Source organism: Salvelinus namaycush, chromosome 24 (assembly GCF_016432855.1).
Source record: "Salvelinus namaycush isolate Seneca chromosome 24, SaNama_1.0, whole genome shotgun sequence".
Classification (NCBI taxonomy): Eukaryota; Metazoa; Chordata; class Actinopteri; order Salmoniformes; family Salmonidae; genus Salvelinus; species Salvelinus namaycush.
In genome coordinates, this window is record NC_052330.1 from 13,007,535 (window position 1) to 13,028,765 (window position 21,231).

Consider the following 21,231-nt stretch of genomic DNA (forward strand, 5'->3'; position numbering starts at 1 on the left):
ACATTGTTGAGTGAACTTTGCCTTGGAATGTTTTGTTTGGTATCTTTACCTTGATACCTCAACTGGATCTGAGCATCTGTCAGGCTGAATGGTCCAGGATGACAAACAGTCATTGTTTTTAGACCGCTTGCCTTTCAAGCACATGTGGAATGAGAGGAGAGAAGATTAAAAAGTGTATCCTGAATAAATACTGAGTATCAGTATCTTATCCAATCAAGAAGGCATGTCAAGTAGAAGCTAGCAACCTGCAGTCTGCAGTGCTAGAACAGAGATTCATCCCCACATGTTCTCAGGGCACATACTGTTAAAACCAATAAACAGAGATCTCCTTAAGCCTTGCGTGCTGACCCAGCCCAGTGCTTTCAAACAGTGGGAACGTGTTATGAAAGGCCTCAGGTGGTCGCGGGTAATTGTAGATCCATGCTTTGAAAGATTCCAATGCTTGTGAAATTGACCGATGTGCCTTAAGGACATGTCAAAACTGGTTTTAAACCCCTGTAATAATCCTTCCAAATAAAATACACATACCTAGCTCAGTGTTGGTAATTGAGAAAGTCAAAGTGTTCCAGCAAGCTGGTGGGTGAGATTAGCAAGCTTGTAGTGAGTGTTGTACTAGCATTATTCAACCTGAGGGGTATACTACAAAGCAGCATCAAGCAGCATCGAGTTAGCCAGCTACCGTGCCTAAATATTCTGATATACAGTGGGGAGAACAAGTATTTGATACACTGCCAATTTTGCAGGTTTTCCTACTTACAAAGCATGTAGAGGTCTGTAATTTTTATCATAGGTACACTTCAACTGTGAGAGAAGGAATCTAAAACAAAAATACAGAAAATCACATTACTTTTCCACATTTTGTTATGTTGCAGCCTTATTCTAAAATGGATTTAAAAAATAAAATAACCTCATAAATGTACACACAAAACCCCATAATGACAAAGAGAAATCAGGTTTTTAGACATTTTGCGAATTTACTACAAATTAAAAGAGAAATACATTTACTACAAATTAAAAGAGAAATACATTTACATACAGTAGAAGTCGGACGTTTACATACACTTAGGTTGGAATCATTAAAACTCATTTTTCAACCACTCCACCAGTTTCTTGTTAACAAACTATAGTTTTGGCAAGTTGGTTAGGACATCTACTTCGTGCATGACACAAGTCATTTTCCCAACAATTGTTTACAGTCAGATTATTTCACTTATAATTCACTCTATCACAATTCCAGTGGGTCAGACGTTTACATACACTACTATGCCTTTAACAGCTTGGAAAATTCCAGAAAATGATGTCATGGCTTTAGAAGCTTCTGATAGGCTAATTGCCATCATTTGAGTCAATTGGAGGTGTACCTGTGGATGTATTTCAAGGCCTACCTTCAAACTCAGTGCCTCTTTGCTTGGCATCATGGGAAATTCAAAAGAAGTCAGCCAAGACCTCAGAAAATAAATTGTAGACCTTGACAAGTCTGGTTCATCCTTGGGAGCAATCTCCAATCGCCTGAAGGTACCACGTTCATCTGTACAAACAATAGTACGCAAGTTTAAACACTATGGGTCCACACAGCTGTCATACCGCTCAGGAAGGAGACGCATTCTGTCTCCTAGAGATGAACGTACCTTGGTGCGAGAAGTGCAAATCAATCCCAGAACAACAGCAAAGGACCTTGTGAAGACGCTGGAGGAAACAAGTACAAAAGTATCTATATCCACAGTTAAACGAGTCCTACATCGACATAACCTGAAAGGCCTCTCAGCAAGGAAGAAGCCACTGCTCCAAAACCGCCATAAAAATGCCAGACTACAGTTTGGAACTGCACATGGGGACAAAGATTGTACCTTTTGGAGAAATGTCCTCTGGTCTGATGAAACAAAAATAGAACTGTTTGGCCATAATCACCATATTTATGTTGGGAGGGAAAAGGGGGAGGCTTGCAAGCCGAAGAACACCATCCCAACCGTGAAACATGGCGGTGGCAGCATCATGTTGTGGGGTTGCTTTGCTGCAGGAGGGACTGGTGCACTTCACAAAATAGATGGCATCATGAGGGAGGAAAATGATGTGGATATATTGAAGCAACATCTCAAGACATCAGTCAGGAAGTTAAAGCGTGGTTGCAAATGGGTCTTCCAAATGGACAATGACCCCAAGCATACTTCCAAAGTTGTGGCAAAATGGCTTAAGGACAACAAAGTCAAGGTATTGGAGTGGCCATCACAAAGCCCTGACTTCAATCCTATAGAAAATTTGTGGGCAGAACTGAAAAACCGTGTGCGAGCAAGGAGGCCTACAAACCTGACTCAGTTACACCAGCTCTGTCAGGAGGAATGGGCCAAAATTCACCCAACTTATTTTGGGAAGCTTATGGAAGGCTACCCTAAACATTTGACCCAAGTTAAGAAAGGTAAAGGCAATGCTACCAAATACTAATTGAGTGTATGTAAACGTCTGACACACTGGGAATGTGATGAAAGAAATAAAAGCTGAAATAAATCATTCTCTCTACTATTATTCGGACATTTCACTTTCTTAAAATAAAGTGGTGATCCTAACTGACCTAAGACAGGAAATTTTTACGAGGATTAAATGTCAGGAATTGTGAAAAAGGTGTATGTAAACTTCCGACTTCAACTGTAAGTATTCAGACCCTTTGCTATGAGACTCGAAATTGAGCTCAGGTGCATCCTGTTTCCATTGAATATCTTTGAAATGTGTCTACAACTTGATTGGAGTCCACCTGTGGTAAATTCAATTGATTGGACATGATTTGGAAAGGCATACATCTGTCTATATATGGTTCCACAGTTGACAGTGCATGTCAGAGCAAAAACCAAGCCATGAGGTCGAAGGAATTGTCTGTTGAGCTCCGAGACAATATTCTGTCGATGCACAGATCTGGGGAAGGGTACCAAAAAATGTCTGCAGCATTGAAGGTCCCCAAGAACACAATGGCCCCCATCATTCTTAAATGGATGGAGTGTAGAACCACCAAGACTCTTTCTAGAGCTAGTTGCCCGGCCAAACTGAGCAATCGGGGGAGAATTGTGGTCAGGGAGGTGACCAAGAACCCGTTGGTCACTGACATAGCTCTATAGTTCCTCTGGAGATGGGTGAACCTTCCAGATGGAAGCCACTCCTCAGTAAAAGGCACATGACAGCCCTCTTGGAGTTTGCCAAAAGGCTCCTAAAGTCTCTCAGACCATGAGAAACAAGATTCTCTGAATCTTGGCCTGAATGCCAAGCATCACGTGTGGAGGAAACCTGGCACCATCCCTACAGTGAAGCTTGGTGGTGGCAGCTTGGTGGTGGCATATACAGTATACAGTAGCAGTCAAAAGTTTGGACACACCTACCCATTCAAGGGTTTTTCTTTATTTTTACTATTTTCTACATTGTAGAATAATTGTGAAGATATAAAAACTATGATATAACACATATGGAATCATGTAGTAACCAAAAAAGTGTTAAACAAATTCTTCAAAGTAGCCACACTTTGCCTTGATGACAGCTTTGCACACTCTTGGTATTCTCTCAACCAGCTTAATCTGAAATGCTTTTCCTACAGTCTTGAAGGAGTTCCCACATATACTGAGCACTTGTTGGCTGCTTTTCATTCCCTCTGCAGTCCAACTCATCCCAAACCATCTTAATTGGTTTGAGGTCGGGTGATTGTGGAGGCCAGGTCATCTGATGTAGCATTCCATCACTCTCGTATTTGGTCAAATGGCCCTTACACAGCCTGAAGGTGTGTTGGGTGATTGTCCTGTTGAAAAACAAATGATAGTCCCAATAAGCGCAAACCAGATGGGATGGCGTATCGCTGCAGAATGCTGTGGTAGCCATGCTGGTTGTGTGCCTTGAATTCTAAATAAATCACGGACAATTTCACCAGCAAAGCACCCCCACACCATCACACTTCATCCTCCATGCTTCATGGTGGAACCACACATGCAGAGATGATCTGTTCACCTACTCTGTGTCTCACAAAGACACGGCAGTTGGAACCAACAATCTCAAATTTGGAATCATCAGACCAAAGGACAGATTTCCACCGGTCTAATGTCCATTGCACGTGTTTCTTGGCCCAAGCAATTCTCTTCTTCTTATTGGTGTCCTTTAGTAGTGGTTTCTTTGGTGCAATTCGACCATGAAGGCCTGATTCACAGTCTCTTCTGAACAGTTGATGTTGAGATGTGTCTGTTACTTGAACTCTGTGAAGCATTTATTTGGAATGCAATCTGAGGTGCAGTTAACTCTAATGAACTTGTCCTTTGCAGCAGAGGTTTCTCTGTGTCTTCCTTTCCTGTGGCAGTTCTCATGGGAGCCAGTTTCATCATAGTGCTTGATGGTTTTTGCATCTGCACTTGAATAAACGTTCAAAGTTCTTCAAATTTTCCGGATTGATTGACCTTCATGTCTTAACGTAATAATGGACTGTTGTTTCTCTTTGTCTACTTGAGCTGTTCTTGCCATAATATGGACTTGGTCTTTTACAAAATAGGGCTATCTTCTGTATACCACCCTTACCTTTTTACAACACAACTGATTGGCTCAAACACATTAAGAAGGAAAGAAATTCCACAAAAGGGTGGCTACTTTGAAGAATCTTGAATATAAAATATATTTAAATTTGTTTAACACTTTTTTGGTTACTACATGATTCCCTATGTGTTATTTCATAGTTTTGATGTCTTCACTATTATTCTACAATGTATAAAAAATATTCAAATAAAGAAAAACCCTTGAATGAGTAGGTGTGTCCAAACTTTTGACTGGTACTGTATATTTTATAAGATAAGATTAAAATGGGTTTGGTCTAATTGATAAAAAAACAAAACATGTACACGATATATGCAAAAGTATGTGGACACCCTTTCAAATTAGTAGATTTTGCTATTTCAGTCACACCCATTCCTGACAGGTGTATAACATCTACCATACAGGCATGCAATCTCCATAGACAATCTTCAGACATTGGCCGCAGAATGGCCTTACTGATGAGCTCAGTGACTTTCAACGCGGCACCATCACAGGATGCCACCTTTCCAACAAGTCAGTTCGTCAAATTACTGCCCTGCTAGAGCTGCCCCGTTCAACTGTAAGTGCTGTTATTCTGAAGTGGAAACATCTAGGAGCAACAACGACTCAGCTTTGAAGTGGTAGGCCACACATGCTCACAGAACGGGACCGCCGAGGACTGAAGCGCGTAACGAGTAAAAATTGTCTGTCCTTGGTTGCAACACTCACTACTGAGTTCCAAACTGCCTCTGGATGCAACGTCAGCACAAGAACTGGTCGTCGAGAGCTTCATGGAATGGGTTTCCATGGCCGAGCAGGCGCACACAAGCCTAAGATCACCATGTGCAAAGCCAAGTGTCGGCTGGAGTGGTGTAAAGCTCGCCGCCATTGGACTCTGGAGCAGTGGAAAAGCGTTCTCCGGAGTGATGAATCACGCTTCACAATCTGGCTGTCCGACGGACTAATCTGGGTTTGGCGGATGCCAGGGGAAGTCTACCTGCCCCAATGCATAGTGCCAATTGTAGAGTTTGGTGGAGGAGGAATAATGGTCTGGGGCTGTTTTTCATGGTTCGGGCTAGGCCCCTTAGTTCCAGTGAAGGGAAATCTTAATGCTACAGCATACAATGACATTCTAGATGATTATGTGCTTCTAACTTTGTGGCAACAGTTTGGAGAACGCCCTTTCCTGTTTCAGCATGACAATGCCCCCATGCTCAAAGCGAGGTCCATATAAAAATGGTTTGTCAAGATCGGTGTGAAAGAACTTGACTGATCTGCACAGAGTCCTGACCTCAACCCCATCAAACACCTTTGGGATTAATTGGAACGCCAACTGCGAGCCAGGCCTAACCGCCCAACATCAGTGCCCGACCTCACTAACGCTCTTGTGTCTGAATGGAAGCAATTCCCGCAGCAATGTTCCAACAGCTAGTGGAAAGCGTGGAGTGGAGGCTGTTATAGCAGCAAAAGGAAGACCAACTCCATATTAATGCCAATGATTTTGGAATGAGATGTTCGACAAGCAGCTGTCCACATACTTAGCAGCTGTCCACATTCTTTTGGTCATATAGTGTATCTAAGTTTAGCTTTGTTAATGAATCAGAAGTAATCAATAGTAATTTCTGGTTGCTTGTCAACGTTAGCTAGCTTATTGATCCTGCTTTGCAGTATACCCCTCTGGTGAAGTGATTGATCATGAGTCTGGATAATCAGATTAGTATAACAAGAATCACATCAGAGGCATTACAATTTTGAGACCAGTGTATAAATGTGCCCTTAAAGGGAAATAACATTTGATTCATAGGGACAAAAGATGTCATGAAGAATAGATCATGTGTGATTTATAATTCTCTATGTCAGTGAAGGAGATGAACAAGAGCTCAGTGTAAGCTCATGATGATAATTCCAGCCAGGTCCAGGGCTCAGAGAGTAAAAGTCAGACAGGATCACTGAAGCAGAGCTGACTGTTCTGTGCCAAAGCCAAGCTGTGAGCTCTAGACAAGTTAACCAAGGACGGTAGGTAGCCTAGCGATTAAGAGCGTTGGGCCAGTAACCGAAAGGTCGCTGGTTTGAATCCCTGAGCCGACTTGGTGAAAACTCTGCCGATGGGCCCTTAAGCAAGGCCCTTAACCCTAATTGTTATGCTTAATCAACTTGGTCTCATAGACTAGACATAACATAGTAAATCTAAATCCGGGACACTCAAATTAGTATGATATGGTAACATAAAACAGAAGGTTACTAAAGGCAAAAACAAAAGGAGGACAGCTCGTGGTAATGGCTTAAGCGGAATTAGTGGAATGGTATCAAATATATCAAACACATAGCTTCCATGTGTTTGATGCCGTTCCATTGACTCCATTCTTAATTCTATTGCAGCCCAATGCTAGAAATGTGAAATAAGCAATAAGAAGTGTGCTCCATTATTATGATCCTACACAAAACACAGCCCTTATTTTAAGTGTTTGTAAAATCCCCTATGTGAAAAATGAATGGTGTATACTACTTCATCTGAAAACTCCTAAACTGTACTAGTTACATGGTTTATACATTTACATTTTAGTCATTTAGCAGACGCTCTTATCCAGAGCGACTTACAGTAGAGTGCATACATTTTTATTACATTTTACATACTGAGACAAGGATATCCCTACCGGCCAAACCCTCCCTAACCCGGACGACGCTATGCCAATTGTGCGTCGCCCCACGGACCTCCCGGTTGCGGCCGGCTGCGACAGAGCCTGGGCGCGAACCCAGACTCTGGTGGCGCAGCTAGCACTGCGATGCAGTGCCCTAGACCACTGCGCCACCCTGGAGGTGTGAAAACACTACTTCAGAGTGTTTTCTGGAGTTTGTAAAACCAAGGGAATTTAATTGTTTTTTCCCCCATTAATTGATTAAGCTTTGAGGTGAGTAGTGTGTTTGTGGTCTGAGTGTTGACACAGCCCGGTTGCACATAGCCCAGTGCTTGTGTGGCAGAGTCACGCATACTGTACCTTGGATTTACTTTCAATGAAGATTATGTTAATCCACCACAATCTCCTCAACAGATGCTCAGCCCAGCACAGCACAGCACAGAGTCGTGTTCAGTACAGGCTGCATTCCAAAAGGGCACTTCTCATCTGAATACATGCAGCCCATACTGTACTCTGAGGAACACACATAAGTCTGAGTGTGTGGAGAGGAGATTAGTTCTGCCCTGATATTAACTGCCCAGCTGGGTTGCTTGGTATATGACAATGACGGTTGACGCTCACTGCCTGTGAGAAGATACAGTAACAGGGAAACTATCTGAGGGTCCACCAGTGTTGTTCACATGATTTGTCTACGGAGCCTTGACCTAATAAGAAAACACTTGCAGAGCCAGATTGTGCAATAGCTCGCTACTTTATCTGAGCAGGACATTCCAGAAGCTTTGCTTCTCAGTTTTCACTATGAGATAGAAACACTTATCTTCAGCAGTACATATACAGTAGATGTCTAGTTACTTGTCACACTTCATATACATTAATTGGTGCTTATTTTGAAAAAGACAATCATTCTTTAAACTGTCAAACAGCAATAGTGTTGAAATTGCACACAATTCTCTAAACACAGTCAAAGAAGAATGTCTCTATGGCAGCTATAATAAACTATCCAAAGTCACTCTAAAGTGCAATGATGCAATGTTCTGTTGGTGCCAAAGGTGGCATTTGATCAATACCCTATCAAGTGGTGCATGCTGACCTGTAAAGCCAAAGCTCATTTTAGAGCTACAAAGTAGAGACAGTTGTGTTCAGTTGCCTGTGAATAACAGTTTCATTCAGGAATAACAGACAAATCTGAGTAAAGTCATTTTATTAAATCCATAAGTATAACTATCACATAAAAGAGCATAAAACCAAATTTCCAAAAACAGTAGTATGGTCATTCACTGAAAAATAACAAATATGAGGAATGGATTGAAACAAAACATAACCTTCAAATATTGTCTTTGAGTTCTGTCGGAGGGAACAATCAAATATACATCATAGATGAAATTCATATTACGTAGATAACAGATTCATTCATCTTGACTTTTTTCATTCAAAATATGGACTGAAATCATTGAGTAGAGAAGCAAATCTAAACTTAAAACACATCATTGTTCTTCACACTTTGATCGTAAAATGTTTGCTAAGATTGAAGTTTAATTACCTTGGCTTGAGGCCTATATTGGCTCTCTGTAGATTCTGATTCAACGCTAACTCCTTGAAATGACTGTGGTAAAAGAACAGCTTTCTGACTGGATGAAATCAAGACCAATCAAATGTATTTATAAAGCCCTTTTTACATCAGCAGATGTCACAAAGTGCTATACAGAAGCCCAGCCTAAATCCCCAAACAGTAAGCAATGCAGATGCACAAAAACATTGTTCATCTGGATATCACCACATGAAACCGAATCTCATCGGGATGCAGTTGTATACATTTCACATCTGTATTACTCTGGATTATTGACACTGGTGAAGAAACCTTGTTTCCTTTTACGGTGGGAATTAAACAAGTAACTGTGCTGTAGTTACAGCATACTATGCACCACGTGTGCCATCAGACCGTCCGAAAGACATGACCAGATTGAGAAAAGTGCTGTGAGATGAAGGGACAGATAACAGCAATAGCCAAGGTTGGAGACCTAAAGGCACAAAAGGCACTAAGTGTGGAGATTTGTTTAGTGTGATGCAGAAAAATAAGAGACTGCTATCCTGTAATACTGACTTTCAATGTGGGGCTGGTGGCAGTAATATATACATTTTCGGTGAAGCTGGAGGTAGAAAATTTAGTACATAACACATTGAGGCATAGGAGTTACCAAGGATATTTTCTTTTAACTCCCCATTTTGAAAGCCTGCTGTAGCTGACCTCCAGTCATCCGCTGGTGTATATTGTCAAATGGCATTAATCATAGTCAAGAAAACACATGTCTAAACAGATCAACCTCCTGTACTACAAAACATTCATTATATTGTGTAACATTGGAGAAAAATAAAACTGACTAGGAGCATCTAGAAGAACATTGCACAATATCATTCCTAAAAGACATTACAATTCAGCCCAGGTGTGTCAATTGTACTCTTTGGTTTGCGTACCACAAACACATGAATTGTGGACCAGTTTACACAACAAAAAAGTCTGGATACAAAAGCTAAATTTCACTTCTAGAATGGACTTCCTAGCCTATATTATTTTGATGAGCAGTCTACACAGCTAAATGTTGAGAGTGCAGACTTGGTGTCAGTTGGCTATGGAACACCATAATGGACACAATTGCCATACGTGCACTAAATGCATGTCCTAGTGGGGTCAATATATGAATTCATGAGTACCCTGTATTGATTTGTTAAATGAAAACAATGGTTACGATGGTGATAACTGTACTTAAGTCGACAATCTAGTTTCATTGAAGAACTGTTAACTGAAAAGGTATGGAGATCCACAGCACAATATGAAATTAAGCACACCATAGGGCTTCGAAGAAGCACATGCTTACTTACCCCGGTATAAAACCATTCCAGAAGTAAGCGTTTCCAGCATTTTAATACTTTTTCACATTTCTATACTTTTCTCCAGCCTACTCCACCCAGTCCACAAATCCATAACAGTCAACATTGCCACTACATGCCATCTAAAAGTTCATTTCCTCCCTCACTGATTGCAGGGACAGGAATCCCATCCCTTTTGTTTATTAAGACCTTCCCAGTCTCTGGGATTTCAACCCTGTAAACATTGTGTTGACAGAGCTTGGAAGTACTCACAACGAATCATTAAAAAAAAACTCAACTAAAAATGTCCATAGTAATGAGAAAAAAAAAGACCATATTATAATTTATAATAAATAATGAACCTTTGTTTATATATTTGTATGAAAAGGTCTGCAGAAAAAGTACTATAAGCCAGCAAAACAATGCATGGCACAGCTCTTTATTAAAAAAAGCATATTGCCTCAAATGTGTGGAGTCAAGCAGCTCAGCTCTTGAGTTTCTCAGATGGTGATGTGGAAAGAGTCTCCTAGCCAGGAGTCCTTGCTAGTCCCGTTTTTGGGAGATGTCGCCTCACTTCCCTCCGGTTGGTCAGTTGGTGTTGTGCTCGTCTCCTGGTAGTATTCATCATCTTCATCAAAGTAGCCATTCTCTATCCCGTGCCCGGCACTGAGGTCATGGCAGCTGCCCTTGTACTCCTGGATTGACTCGTGAAGGGACCAGAGCTGACACAGCAAAGACATATCCTGCTGACGCAACCCCACCTGGAAAATACAAAATTAAACCAGGATTATTTTAAGTGCTCACCTAAACTTTAGAGATTAGACAAAAGAGCAGATCGTACTTCATGCCTAGCCCAATATTGGACTAAAGGAGCCTAACATTGCTTCTTCTCTACCCAACGACTAAGGAGTAAAGGTGCAGTCTATGCATCTAAATGTTCTGTTTAAAGGGTGAATTGGCTCAGGAAGCCAACTCCATCATCCAAAAGGTGAATCAGTTGCCAATTGTAGTTTGGTTCTTGAAACATAAATCCCCCTACTTTCATAACACATCTAAATAATTTCCCAAGTGCAAAATACACACTTACTGCTCACTTAAACCGATTTTAACAGTAGCAGCAGACAGTATTTCAGTGACAACATGTGTATGGCTTCTGTCTTCTGCAGACAGCCAATTAGACGCGGATAGCTAATTAGAAGGTAGTTAACTCTGTATTCCATCTGTTTTCGTAAACAAGTACTGTAGCATAAAATATGGCCGTGTGGGAACTCTACCCCTATAAAGTTATGTATCAATGCAACATTTGTTGTATTATGTTTCGCCGATAATAGCTCCTTCATATTATAAATGAGAAAGTCCTTATGCTTCCAAAACCGTACTGCAAGTGATGCCTGTTAATGTTCAGACCGAGCGTCGCGGCTCCCACCCTACAGAAGATAGCTTCATCCAGTGAGTTGGGTAGTGTAATGGAACAGTCATGACCAAGGGCTACTTCCTGCCTTCAGCTAGAAATATTTGTTTCTCTCCATTCAATCAATATTTTATGGGATAAAATATTAATCATAAAATAAGCCTACAGTGAGGATTTCATTTCGATTTGTAAGCCTTCAAATAGCTACTCAAAGAATCATCTGTTCACAAATCAAATTCACAAATTTAGTATAGACTGTAGGCTATCAAAGAAAACCAAACTGGCATCAAATCCTACAAGCAACAACAATGTATCATGTTTCATCGTGGTCCTGCCACCGTTGAGTATTGGCTACAGTGTTGCAAATCTTATCACAGAAATTGGAAACTGCTAGTGTAAAATTTCTGTTTACATGTTTCAGCTGACTATAAAAATTACGGTACTAATTAGACCATGAATTAATTTGGAGTAATTTCGTGACTGTCAGAACAGCGGTTCTCGTGATTTCACCATTCTGCCTTGTAAAATGAGATTGAAAACAACCCATCACGATCCTGTTTGCAATCAGAAATCACATCCCCTCCACTTACCATTTCTTTTCGGAGGAGTGCTAAAGCCGCATCAAGGTTGGCCGGTTTATTCGCAAGCAGATTGTCGGAATTGTTTCGCCCACGACTAAGGTCGTCTTGGATCATGGTTTTCTTTGCATACATCCTTTCCATCTCTCTCCAAGACCCGCCGCTTGAATTCAGCAAGCCGCTCAGGCTCTTCGGCAGTGGGGGTAGCCCCTCAATGAAGGCCAGTGTTCCGCCCGCTGTGCCGTTCGCCGATTTACCGTTCATCGTTATACCTTTACCTTAAATTCAATACTTTAGTGGGAAGACGTTTTAGTGGTTATAAATAACCACATTCGGTAAAGAAATTCGCCTCTCCGACGAGCACCATGCAACAGTAGAATTATTCGTTGACGCCAACAGCCGTAATCTCCTTTATGGCTCTGGCTCGCACTTCCTGTCCCTTTAACACATTCTAGTTGGATTGGGCGTCACCCACGGTGACGGACAGGAAAGTGTGGTTGAATATTTACAACCTTCACCAGTATTTTTTTTGGGGGGGGGGGGTGTTAGAGACGCTCCTATCTAATTCATGCTGTTTATTGCTAAAGTGAGTCACAGCTCTACAGTGTGAGGATTTGATTTATTTATAAGACAATTGGCTGGATTCACACAGACAGTCCAATTCTGATATTTGTTTTCACTAATTGGTATTTTGACCAATCAGATCAGCTCTGAAAAACACCTGCTGTGAAAAGATCTGATGTGATTGGGCAAAAGGCCAATTTGTGAAAAAGGTCAGAATTGGACTGCCTGTGTAAACGCAACCAATGATAATGAGGAACCACCAAATAGCCATAATTTCATATTTTATCAAATGAAAGTTATCAAGCTTATTTTCTTGCAATTCTCCAATTGTGGGATACAAGTGCATTGATATAATGTTGTTTAGTATAATGGCACACTTCGCAAAGAAACAAACATGACATATGCTACATGAATACGGCTGAGAATAGTTCAAAAGGCATTACTTAGGCTGAGGTCTTCATGACACGTGTCTGCAGAACAAAGGTTTTCAGTATGAAGGACAGATGGTGGGATTTCCAACCATGGTCCTGTTTCATTAACAGCCCCTCAACAAAGAGACAAAGCCCACCCAACAGAGGCACATGTGGCCTATACTAGGGCAGATGACATTGAAGAAGCAAGGTCTCAACAAATTATGTGTAATTGTAAATGTGAAAAACTAAATGATCAATGTATTCCCTTACTTAAAAAACATTATTTTATACTCTATGAATTGGCAGTGCGTCAATACGAGTTGAAATGTACTCACAATGTGTTTTTGATGATACACTGCACAGTCAAGACAAGGACAGTTATTGAGTGACTACCCCATTAGGCCTTCCTAAGTGTTGGTGACTTTTGACTGCAGTGCACTCAAGATGAACGGATTATGAATTTACCCCTGTGGACATGTGCTTTAAAAACAGGCTAGAGGAAACAGGTGCAACTTATCTTAGAGCTTCTCATTTGTGTGTCTTCTCACTAAAATGCATTGTATGCTATTTTTCACTGTGCTAATCATCTGGGATGTCCTCAGAATCTAGCAGGTCAGGATGAGCAGAAGTTGTGACACAGCTGCCTGCCTCATTGTTGTGCCTTGAACTCTACTGCCCTCCCTCTCTGCCCCTCTGCCATGACATATCTCACCCCACTGCCCCTGCATCATCCTTCCCTAAATAACATATGCCTTGATTTTATTCCAGAATGAACCAGAAATCATTCAGGGAAAACCTTCCTTTGTACATGTAAGACCACAGACAAAAATAGCACTATTGGTATTATATTGCACAAGCAGTTTTTCTTTTCGGAAACTGTCATTGCTCTCTTGGCCCGGTCTAGTTACATCCCCATAACACCTTCCTGTACTCTTTGAATGTGAATCAAAAGAGGATTCTCAACAATGCTCTATGACCTTGGGAGGGCAGGAATTCTATTCAAATGTGTCTAAGCATGTAAGGGCATTGAAGTATGTGTCTGAGAATTATGTCATTTTTCAGTTAATTGAATTAGTATAGTTATATGATGAAATGGTATTTGAGACCATCTTATTGATTTCTATTAGTCTGCCATTGAGGAAGGAGGACTATGAAGTCACATTCAGTCAAAAGACACATAGAAGGTATGTAAGAACATTTAATTGTCCCTTCATAAACATTCCAATTAAAACATGAACGTTGGTCTTACTTCATCAGAAACAAAACAAATCCAACATTCAATTTAACATTTATATCAGCAGCACACATGCAGAAAATAATCTGCAAATACATTAATACTATTTCAATGATGGTATTACCAATGAAAATTTAAAAACAAGACAACTAAAACACTAAATATCTTCAATAACAGCCTTGTTACTGGTTGGCTACACACTACTACTACGGATAATTTACAGAGGCTTAAGAGAAATTCACATTAGTGCTTTCCATTGAACAAGGCATTAAACTATTATCGATGACATGAGTCAGCACATGCCCTTGTAAAATACTTGACCCTGTCGAATGTGACAAATTCTAAGGCCTAGAGAAGTGAATAGCAAGCACGTGTGAAATTCAATACTGCCCGATCAGCATACCAGGAAGACACTTTCCAAATTCAAGACCGCAGCAAATTGCCTATGCAATGGCAACATTGCCTTGACCCATCAAGTCAAAGTGGCACCAATGAAATCAATTATTCATGAGCGAAGACCAATGCTAGAACATTTTCTTAAACATGGTTATCTGAGGTAGCATTTCACAATTGATCAACGTTTTTGGAAATATTTACATGGATCTACTAAGGCACAAGTCTCTCTGCAAACTACCATAAACGTAACAACCCGGTGCAGTCCAGATGTTCTTCTTTAAGACTTAAACCAACAGGGTTTTTCAGAGGGTTTTACATGATGTAGGAGATGCAAACTGGAAAACTGGAAAACTTTATCTCGAATTACAGCAGTACTACATGAGATACAAATGATATTTCAACTTATTAGCAAAACCGGCTTTGAATTCAGGGAAACAAACTATACAACTTAACCTATGCTTAGACCTGTTAGAGGTTGTGCAATATAAAACAGCTGCAGGGCATTCTCCTCACATTTCAGTTCTCACAAGAGACAGGAATCTAAATGTCCATTGATTTTTGACTCTTGCACCATGGCTTGGCATACAGGGCAGCTGACGTTCACAGTAAGGCTTGTAGAGCTGGCAGAGTTGTTCTGAACTGCAGGATGGGCTGCTGGGGTTGTCGGCATGGCAATGTCCTCCCTTGTACTCCTTGACGTGGATGGTGATGACTCACCAATTGTCTGCTGAAAGAAGTCAAAGATGTGAGCAGAGGTGCGGTCTTCCCAAGGCCTCTTCCTAGAAACTGGAATGTTGACTCCACTAGGCTTTTTAGGGCCTTTGAAATATTTTGAGGGGTGAGGCTCGAGGGACACGGCAGGTTTTGATGTGGCCGCAACACCAGAGAAATGGCTATCCAGTTGTCTGGTGTCTGAGGAACTGACAGCTTTGGCTGGTTGTCCAAAGTTCAAACCACCCACAGATGAAAATGCACTTTTAGTCTCATCTGGAGGTTTTGAGACAGTGGAGGTACTAGAACTAGCTGCACTTCCAGACTTCCAGCCACTGGCGTTAAAGAGGTCTTGGACAGACCTTTGCTCTGTTTTGGCCTTGAAAGTGTCTGAGGAGTCACTATGTGGCTTGGACACAGTGGTGTTGGATTTGTAAATCCTAACAGGTGAGCCACTGATGTTGACAAATGCCTTGGTGTTGCTGACAGATTTTTTAACAGGGGGTTTCGGTCCTCTGAATGGACCGTGTGCTCCCCCTGCTATGGAGGTTGTGGTGCTTGTGCTCCCCTTCTTCTGTGGGCAGCTCAGACCTGGCCGTCCAGGCGAGTCAATTCCTTTTGCCGTCGCTTGAGCTGGAGGTGACAGCACAAGCCTGGGGGACACAGGAGTAGTGAAGGGTGTTGTGGGACTGTTGACAATAGGTTTCTTGAGTTGAAATGACGATGTCTGCGAACTCCCTCCAAGCAGAAAGCCTTTGCCACTGAATGGGATGATATTCCTTATGTCCTGTAAACCAGAGCCTGAGACAAAAACATTGGAAATAAAATGTAGATTCACCAAGACACATTCACTAAGCCATATTTTGAATTATAAATTATATTACTGCTCTCAGCATTCATCAAATGAGAAAGAGACATGTATTACCTGCAATAGCTGTACTGGAAGGCTTGCTGTTGCTTGTGGGCTTGTCTGTAGGCTTCTTGTCTTTGCTGGTGTCTGTCTTGCCTTGGCTGGTGTCTGTCTTCTTGCCTTTCTTTCCATAACCCTCCGGCTCCTTGACCTTGGTATAAGTCCCCCCACAGGAACGCAGGTGGTCCCCCCACCATGTGTCTTGGGCTGAGGGGGCACGGTTCATTGCCCTCTTCACGTATCCAAAGTAAGGCTTGCGAGTTCGACAGGGCCCATCACAGCGCCACCAGTGCTGACGGTAGAGATCCACTTCATCGTGGAACGTGTGATAGACCTGGTGGAACACCGTTGATTCAGAAGTCAGATGCATATCAACACCAAGTACACTTTGACTGGACACAGAGAAGAACCTACTGTGATTTTAGTGCCAGTAGCTTGGTTGATTCTGTCCATGTGCTTGCAGAACTCAGGTCCATGCCCATCACGATCCCTGTTGTTTAGAGTCACGAAGAGCAGTGCATGGATCATCTCATGCAGAAGTGTCTGGAATAAATAAGAGTATTTTTCATGTTATGCTATACTGAATAAATGCCACCACAGCCACTTTGCATGTGTTAAATCTTATACAATTGTTATCAATCTGAGAAGGTTCAGGTTGGTTAGTCAAAGTACCTGTACAAGATCCCGACGGGGTCTGAGTTTCAGTAAAGGTTCACTGAGTCGAATAGAACACAGTCCACCTCGTCCTTCATAAGAACACACACCTGCACACCTACAATTTAAGATTTTATGAGGGGACAGGCATTGAATAATATAACATAAGGGAATACTCTAACCACAAGAAAACAATCACAGTTCGAGTTATACACGGATAGTGAATGGGCAACATGTTCTAATGTAAGAGCTCCAATCAGAAACACGTGAATCATATCTGATGATTGATACAACAATGACTTACAGTGTCATTCGGGGGCTCCATTTGACTTCAACACCACTGAGCTTTCCCCAGAAGAACGTCTCATTGAACTCCAGGAACATCGCCCTCACATCTGGGCTTGGGTCAAGCGTCTCCCACGACTCATCCACGATTGACATGGGTTTCTCTGGAGCAATAGATGGACGTGGATAGGGGATGACATCGCTGCTAGACTCAACTTTCCGTTTTTTGGTGGTTTGGCCATAGCTGTTGTCATCATTTGTTGAATTTGTGGATGCCTCGGAATTAAATTGCTCTTGCAGCTGAATGGCAAGCAGGAAATCTTCGTCCATGTTCAACTACTGATGGATGAACATATAATTCAAGTTAGATGGATATAAGATAGCTAAACTAGATAGCTTGTGATTTAACGTTGACTAACTAAATAGCTAACGTTAGCCAGTAGGCTAATGAACACACCAAAACCCAATCATATGATTTGGCGCTGGATAGCTCTAACTTTAGCAACCATCAGATGACTGTCATCGCGGTCTAATCAATTTGATTGTCATATAGCTATATCTACGTAAGAGTATCTCAATATTCAGCTTAAGTTAAATGTAGATTAATTTCTGTAATTATTTAGCTAGTTAACGGCCAATACTACAGAAAAAATGTTTTCGCTCTTTTTCAAAATACTTCCTGTGTACGTGTTTTCCTAGTTTACGGTGATATCCTTCATTCTATGGTACTGTTGGGAACTCTGGGATACGTTATTCCGCCACAGTGGCACTCGCGAATAAATGTTGTCCAACTAAATAGTTACTCGGGATTTTATATAAATACGCTGAAATGAAAGAACATTTATAAAATACAAATGTTGACTGTAATTTTTATCTCTCAATATGACTATAACTTAAATGACTAAGCGCACAATTTATTTTATTTATTTTATTTTACATTTATTTTTTTAACCCATAGACCTTCTATTGGCCACCTAATTTCCGTCTAGTGACGTTTTGGGCAAAGATGTTGTTCTGTCTGTGTTTTGGGTGTTAACATATTTCCTGTTAGCGCAGCAGCTAAAAAACATAACATATTTATGTATATTAATCAGAAGAAGACACCTTTTTTTTTATCAGAAGAAGACACCCAGTAACCTGGGAGATGGCAGAGCAGGCGAACAGACTGCGCAAGCAATTAGAATCAGCTAATTTCGACCCGCAGAATTATGTCAAGCATCTCTCACAACAATCTGATGGCGACAGAGATTTGCAGGAACATCGTCAAAAAATACAGACACTGGCAGATGAAACGGCTCAAAACCTGAAGAAAAATGTCTACAAGAATTACAGACAGTTCATCGAAACTGCCAAAGAGATTTCATACTTGGAGAGTGAGATGTACCAACTGAGTCATATTTTGACAGAGCAGAAAAGTATAATGGAGAGCATTACCCAGTCTTTGCTCTCAACAGATAAGGATGAAACTGCGAAGGAGATGCTGGCAGCATTCCCTAAAGACACAGAGGAAGTGAAACAGAGAACACTGACTACACTGCTTGAGAAAGTGGAGGGGTGCAAAAACATTATGGACACCCCAGGCAGGTATTTAGTGTACAATGGCGACCTGGTTGAATATGATGTGGACAACATGGCACAACTTCAAAAAGTGCATGCCTTCCTGATGAATGACTGCCTTCTCATTGCCACCTGGTTAGCGAATCGCCATGGTACAGTGAAGTACAAATACAATGCACTGTATGATCTGGAGAGCTTTGCCATTGTCAACGTGAAGGACCACCCCCCAATGAAGGACATGTTCAAAATCCTGATGTTCCCCGAAAGCCGCATATTTCAGGCAGAGAACAGCAAGATTAAAAAGGAGTGGCTGGAGATCCTTGATGAGACCAAGAAAAACAAAGTGACAAAAGAAAAACACAAGAAGGAAGAGGTAGAGGTTCCCAACTCACCTGTGAGACCAGAAGCCTCGGTTTCGACCAACCCTTTTGATGACAAAGAGGCCAACCCTTTTGACTCAGAGGAGGCAGTGGATCTGAGCTTGGAGTGGATCCAGGAGCTTCCCGAGGACCTGGACGTGTGCATTGCCCAGCGGGACTTTGAAGGTGGCGTGGACCTTGTGGACAAGCTGAATGACTACCTGAAGGACCAGCCTGTCAACCTTAGGGTGAAAAACCTCAGGGTGAAGGTGGATGAGCGTGTCCGACAGCTGACGGAGGTGCTGGTGTTTGAGCTTTCTCCTGACCGTTCCCTCCGCGGAGGACCCAAAGCGACCCGTCGGGCCGTCTCTCAGTTAATCCGGCTGGGGCAGCCCACCAAAGCCTGTGAGCTCTTCCTTAAGAACCGAGCCGCTGCTGTGCAGACCGCCATCCGCCAGCTGCGCATTGAGGGGGCTACTCTACTCTATATACACAAGCTTTGCAACATCTTCTTCACTAGCTTGCTGGAGACTGCCAAAGAATTTGAGATGGACTTTGCCGGTAACACAGGCTGCTACTCTGCATTTGTGGTCTGGTCCCGGTCATCCATGAAGATGTTTGTGGATGCATTCAGTGGACAGGTGTTTGACAGCAAAGAGAGCCTCTCCACTGCAGCTGAGTGTGTCAAGGTGGCCAAGGAGCACTGCAAGCAGCTCAGTGAGATTGGCCTGGACCTCACCTTCACACTGCAGTCCCTCTTGGTTAAAGACATCAAGTCAGCCCTGCAAAGCTACAAGGAGATCATCATTGAGGCCACCAAGCACCGCAACTCTGAGGAGATGTGGAGGAAGATGAACCTGATGACTCCAGAGGCTCTGACCAAGCTGAAGGAGGAAATGTGCAGCTGCGGCATGAGCAGCTTCAGTCAGTATACAGGAGACGACTGCTGGGTCAACCTCAGCTACACCCTCGTGGCCTTCACCAAACAGATGATGGCTTTCCTAGAGGAGGGGCTGAAGCTCTACTTCCCAGAGTTGCACATGGTGCTGCTGGAGAGCCTGAGGGAGATCATTCTTGTGGCTGTACAGCACGTTGATTACAGCCTGCGGTGTGAACAGGAGGCAGAGAAGAAAGCTTTCATCCTACAAAATGCGTCCTTCCTTCACGATACTGTACTCCCTGTGGTGGAGAAGAGGTTTGAGGAAGGAGTGGGGAAACCTGCTAAGCAGTTACAAGACTTGAGAAAGAGTGCACGGACCATTCGTGTCAATCCTGATAGTACTATGTCTCAGGTCTAGTGGGTGGATGATTATCTGGTGTGAACAGCACTTTGATGACACTGTTGAACTTCAAATCTTTGGCCAGAATTTATGAAATCTATTATTTCTGTCGTATAGGTTATTCAGTGATGCTTCTTTCTGTTTTAATATGATGTTGAAGAAAATTACATCGAGATAGTTTGTCATTTTGAATTTCCCTTATTTTTTCTATGCTTGATGATATAGCATTATGAATAGTAGGCTAACTGCAATAGGATGACTGATTAATGTTTTATCCTAATGCATTGACAATGTTATTGATTTGTACAAATGCGCCTCTGAAAAACACTGGTATCCCACAAATTCTCTCACAAAATAAAAAGGGAATGCATTATAACAATTTTGTCCAGTTTATTGAAAAAACAATTTGTTTATATATACTGTTTTGATTTCTGCCAAAAAAAAATAATTGTAAGGATTATTGAGCCAAATGGTGAAAAAGGATTTAGACTTTATAATATAGCTTTGGACCTAGGCTTTGCAAATCTCATGATTTTCAAAATAGGTAATGGATTGGATATTTAAAATATTTAAATTGGTTGAAATTTGTGCCCTGCCTTGAACTACATGCTGGGATTAGGCTATGGGAGTGAAGCTTGCTTTTGGGGATAACCTGACCCCACCCCTTAAAATCTTCTAACTGCAGTTCTGAGAAAGGTTTCAAGTTTTATCAGTCGTATGTATGGGATACGCATGGTATTCATTGTCCAACGAAATGCTTACTTGCAGGTTCCTACTCGACAATGCAACAACAATAAGAAATAATCAAATATAAGAATAAGAACATATACAGTTGAAGTCAGAAGTTTACA

General features: G+C 41.7%; 3 protein-coding genes across 3 annotated transcripts; 1 reads left to right on the forward strand and 2 right to left on the reverse strand.

Annotated features, from left to right (window-relative positions):
• Positions 1-8,347: 8,347 nt before the first annotated feature.
• LOC120019729 (protein FAM89A-like) lies at positions 8,348-12,444 on the reverse strand. Its single transcript, XM_038963150.1, has 2 exons — positions 12,030-12,444; positions 8,348-10,789 (listed from the first exon to the last, which is right to left on the reverse strand). The coding sequence occupies exons 1-2, from the start codon at positions 12,279-12,281 to the stop codon at positions 10,529-10,531; spliced, it is 513 nt and encodes a 170-aa protein (XP_038819078.1). The 5' UTR covers positions 12,282-12,444; the 3' UTR covers positions 8,348-10,528.
• Positions 12,445-14,174: 1,730 nt separating this feature from the next.
• On the reverse strand, positions 14,175-17,874 carry LOC120019730 (DNA-dependent metalloprotease SPRTN-like). Its single transcript, XM_038963151.1, has 5 exons — positions 17,204-17,874; positions 16,918-17,017; positions 16,660-16,788; positions 16,261-16,579; positions 14,175-16,136 (listed from the first exon to the last, which is right to left on the reverse strand). The coding sequence occupies exons 1-5, from the start codon at positions 17,512-17,514 to the stop codon at positions 15,148-15,150; spliced, it is 1,848 nt and encodes a 615-aa protein (XP_038819079.1). The 5' UTR covers positions 17,515-17,874; the 3' UTR covers positions 14,175-15,147.
• A 317-nt stretch (positions 17,875-18,191) lies between these two features.
• On the forward strand, positions 18,192-20,759 carry LOC120019731 (exocyst complex component 8-like). The gene has a single exon (XM_038963152.1). It carries the CDS (start codon positions 18,329-18,331, stop codon positions 20,396-20,398), a length of 2,070 nt encoding a protein of 689 aa, XP_038819080.1. The 5' UTR covers positions 18,192-18,328; the 3' UTR covers positions 20,399-20,759.
• The last annotated feature ends 472 nt before the right edge of the window (positions 20,760-21,231 follow it).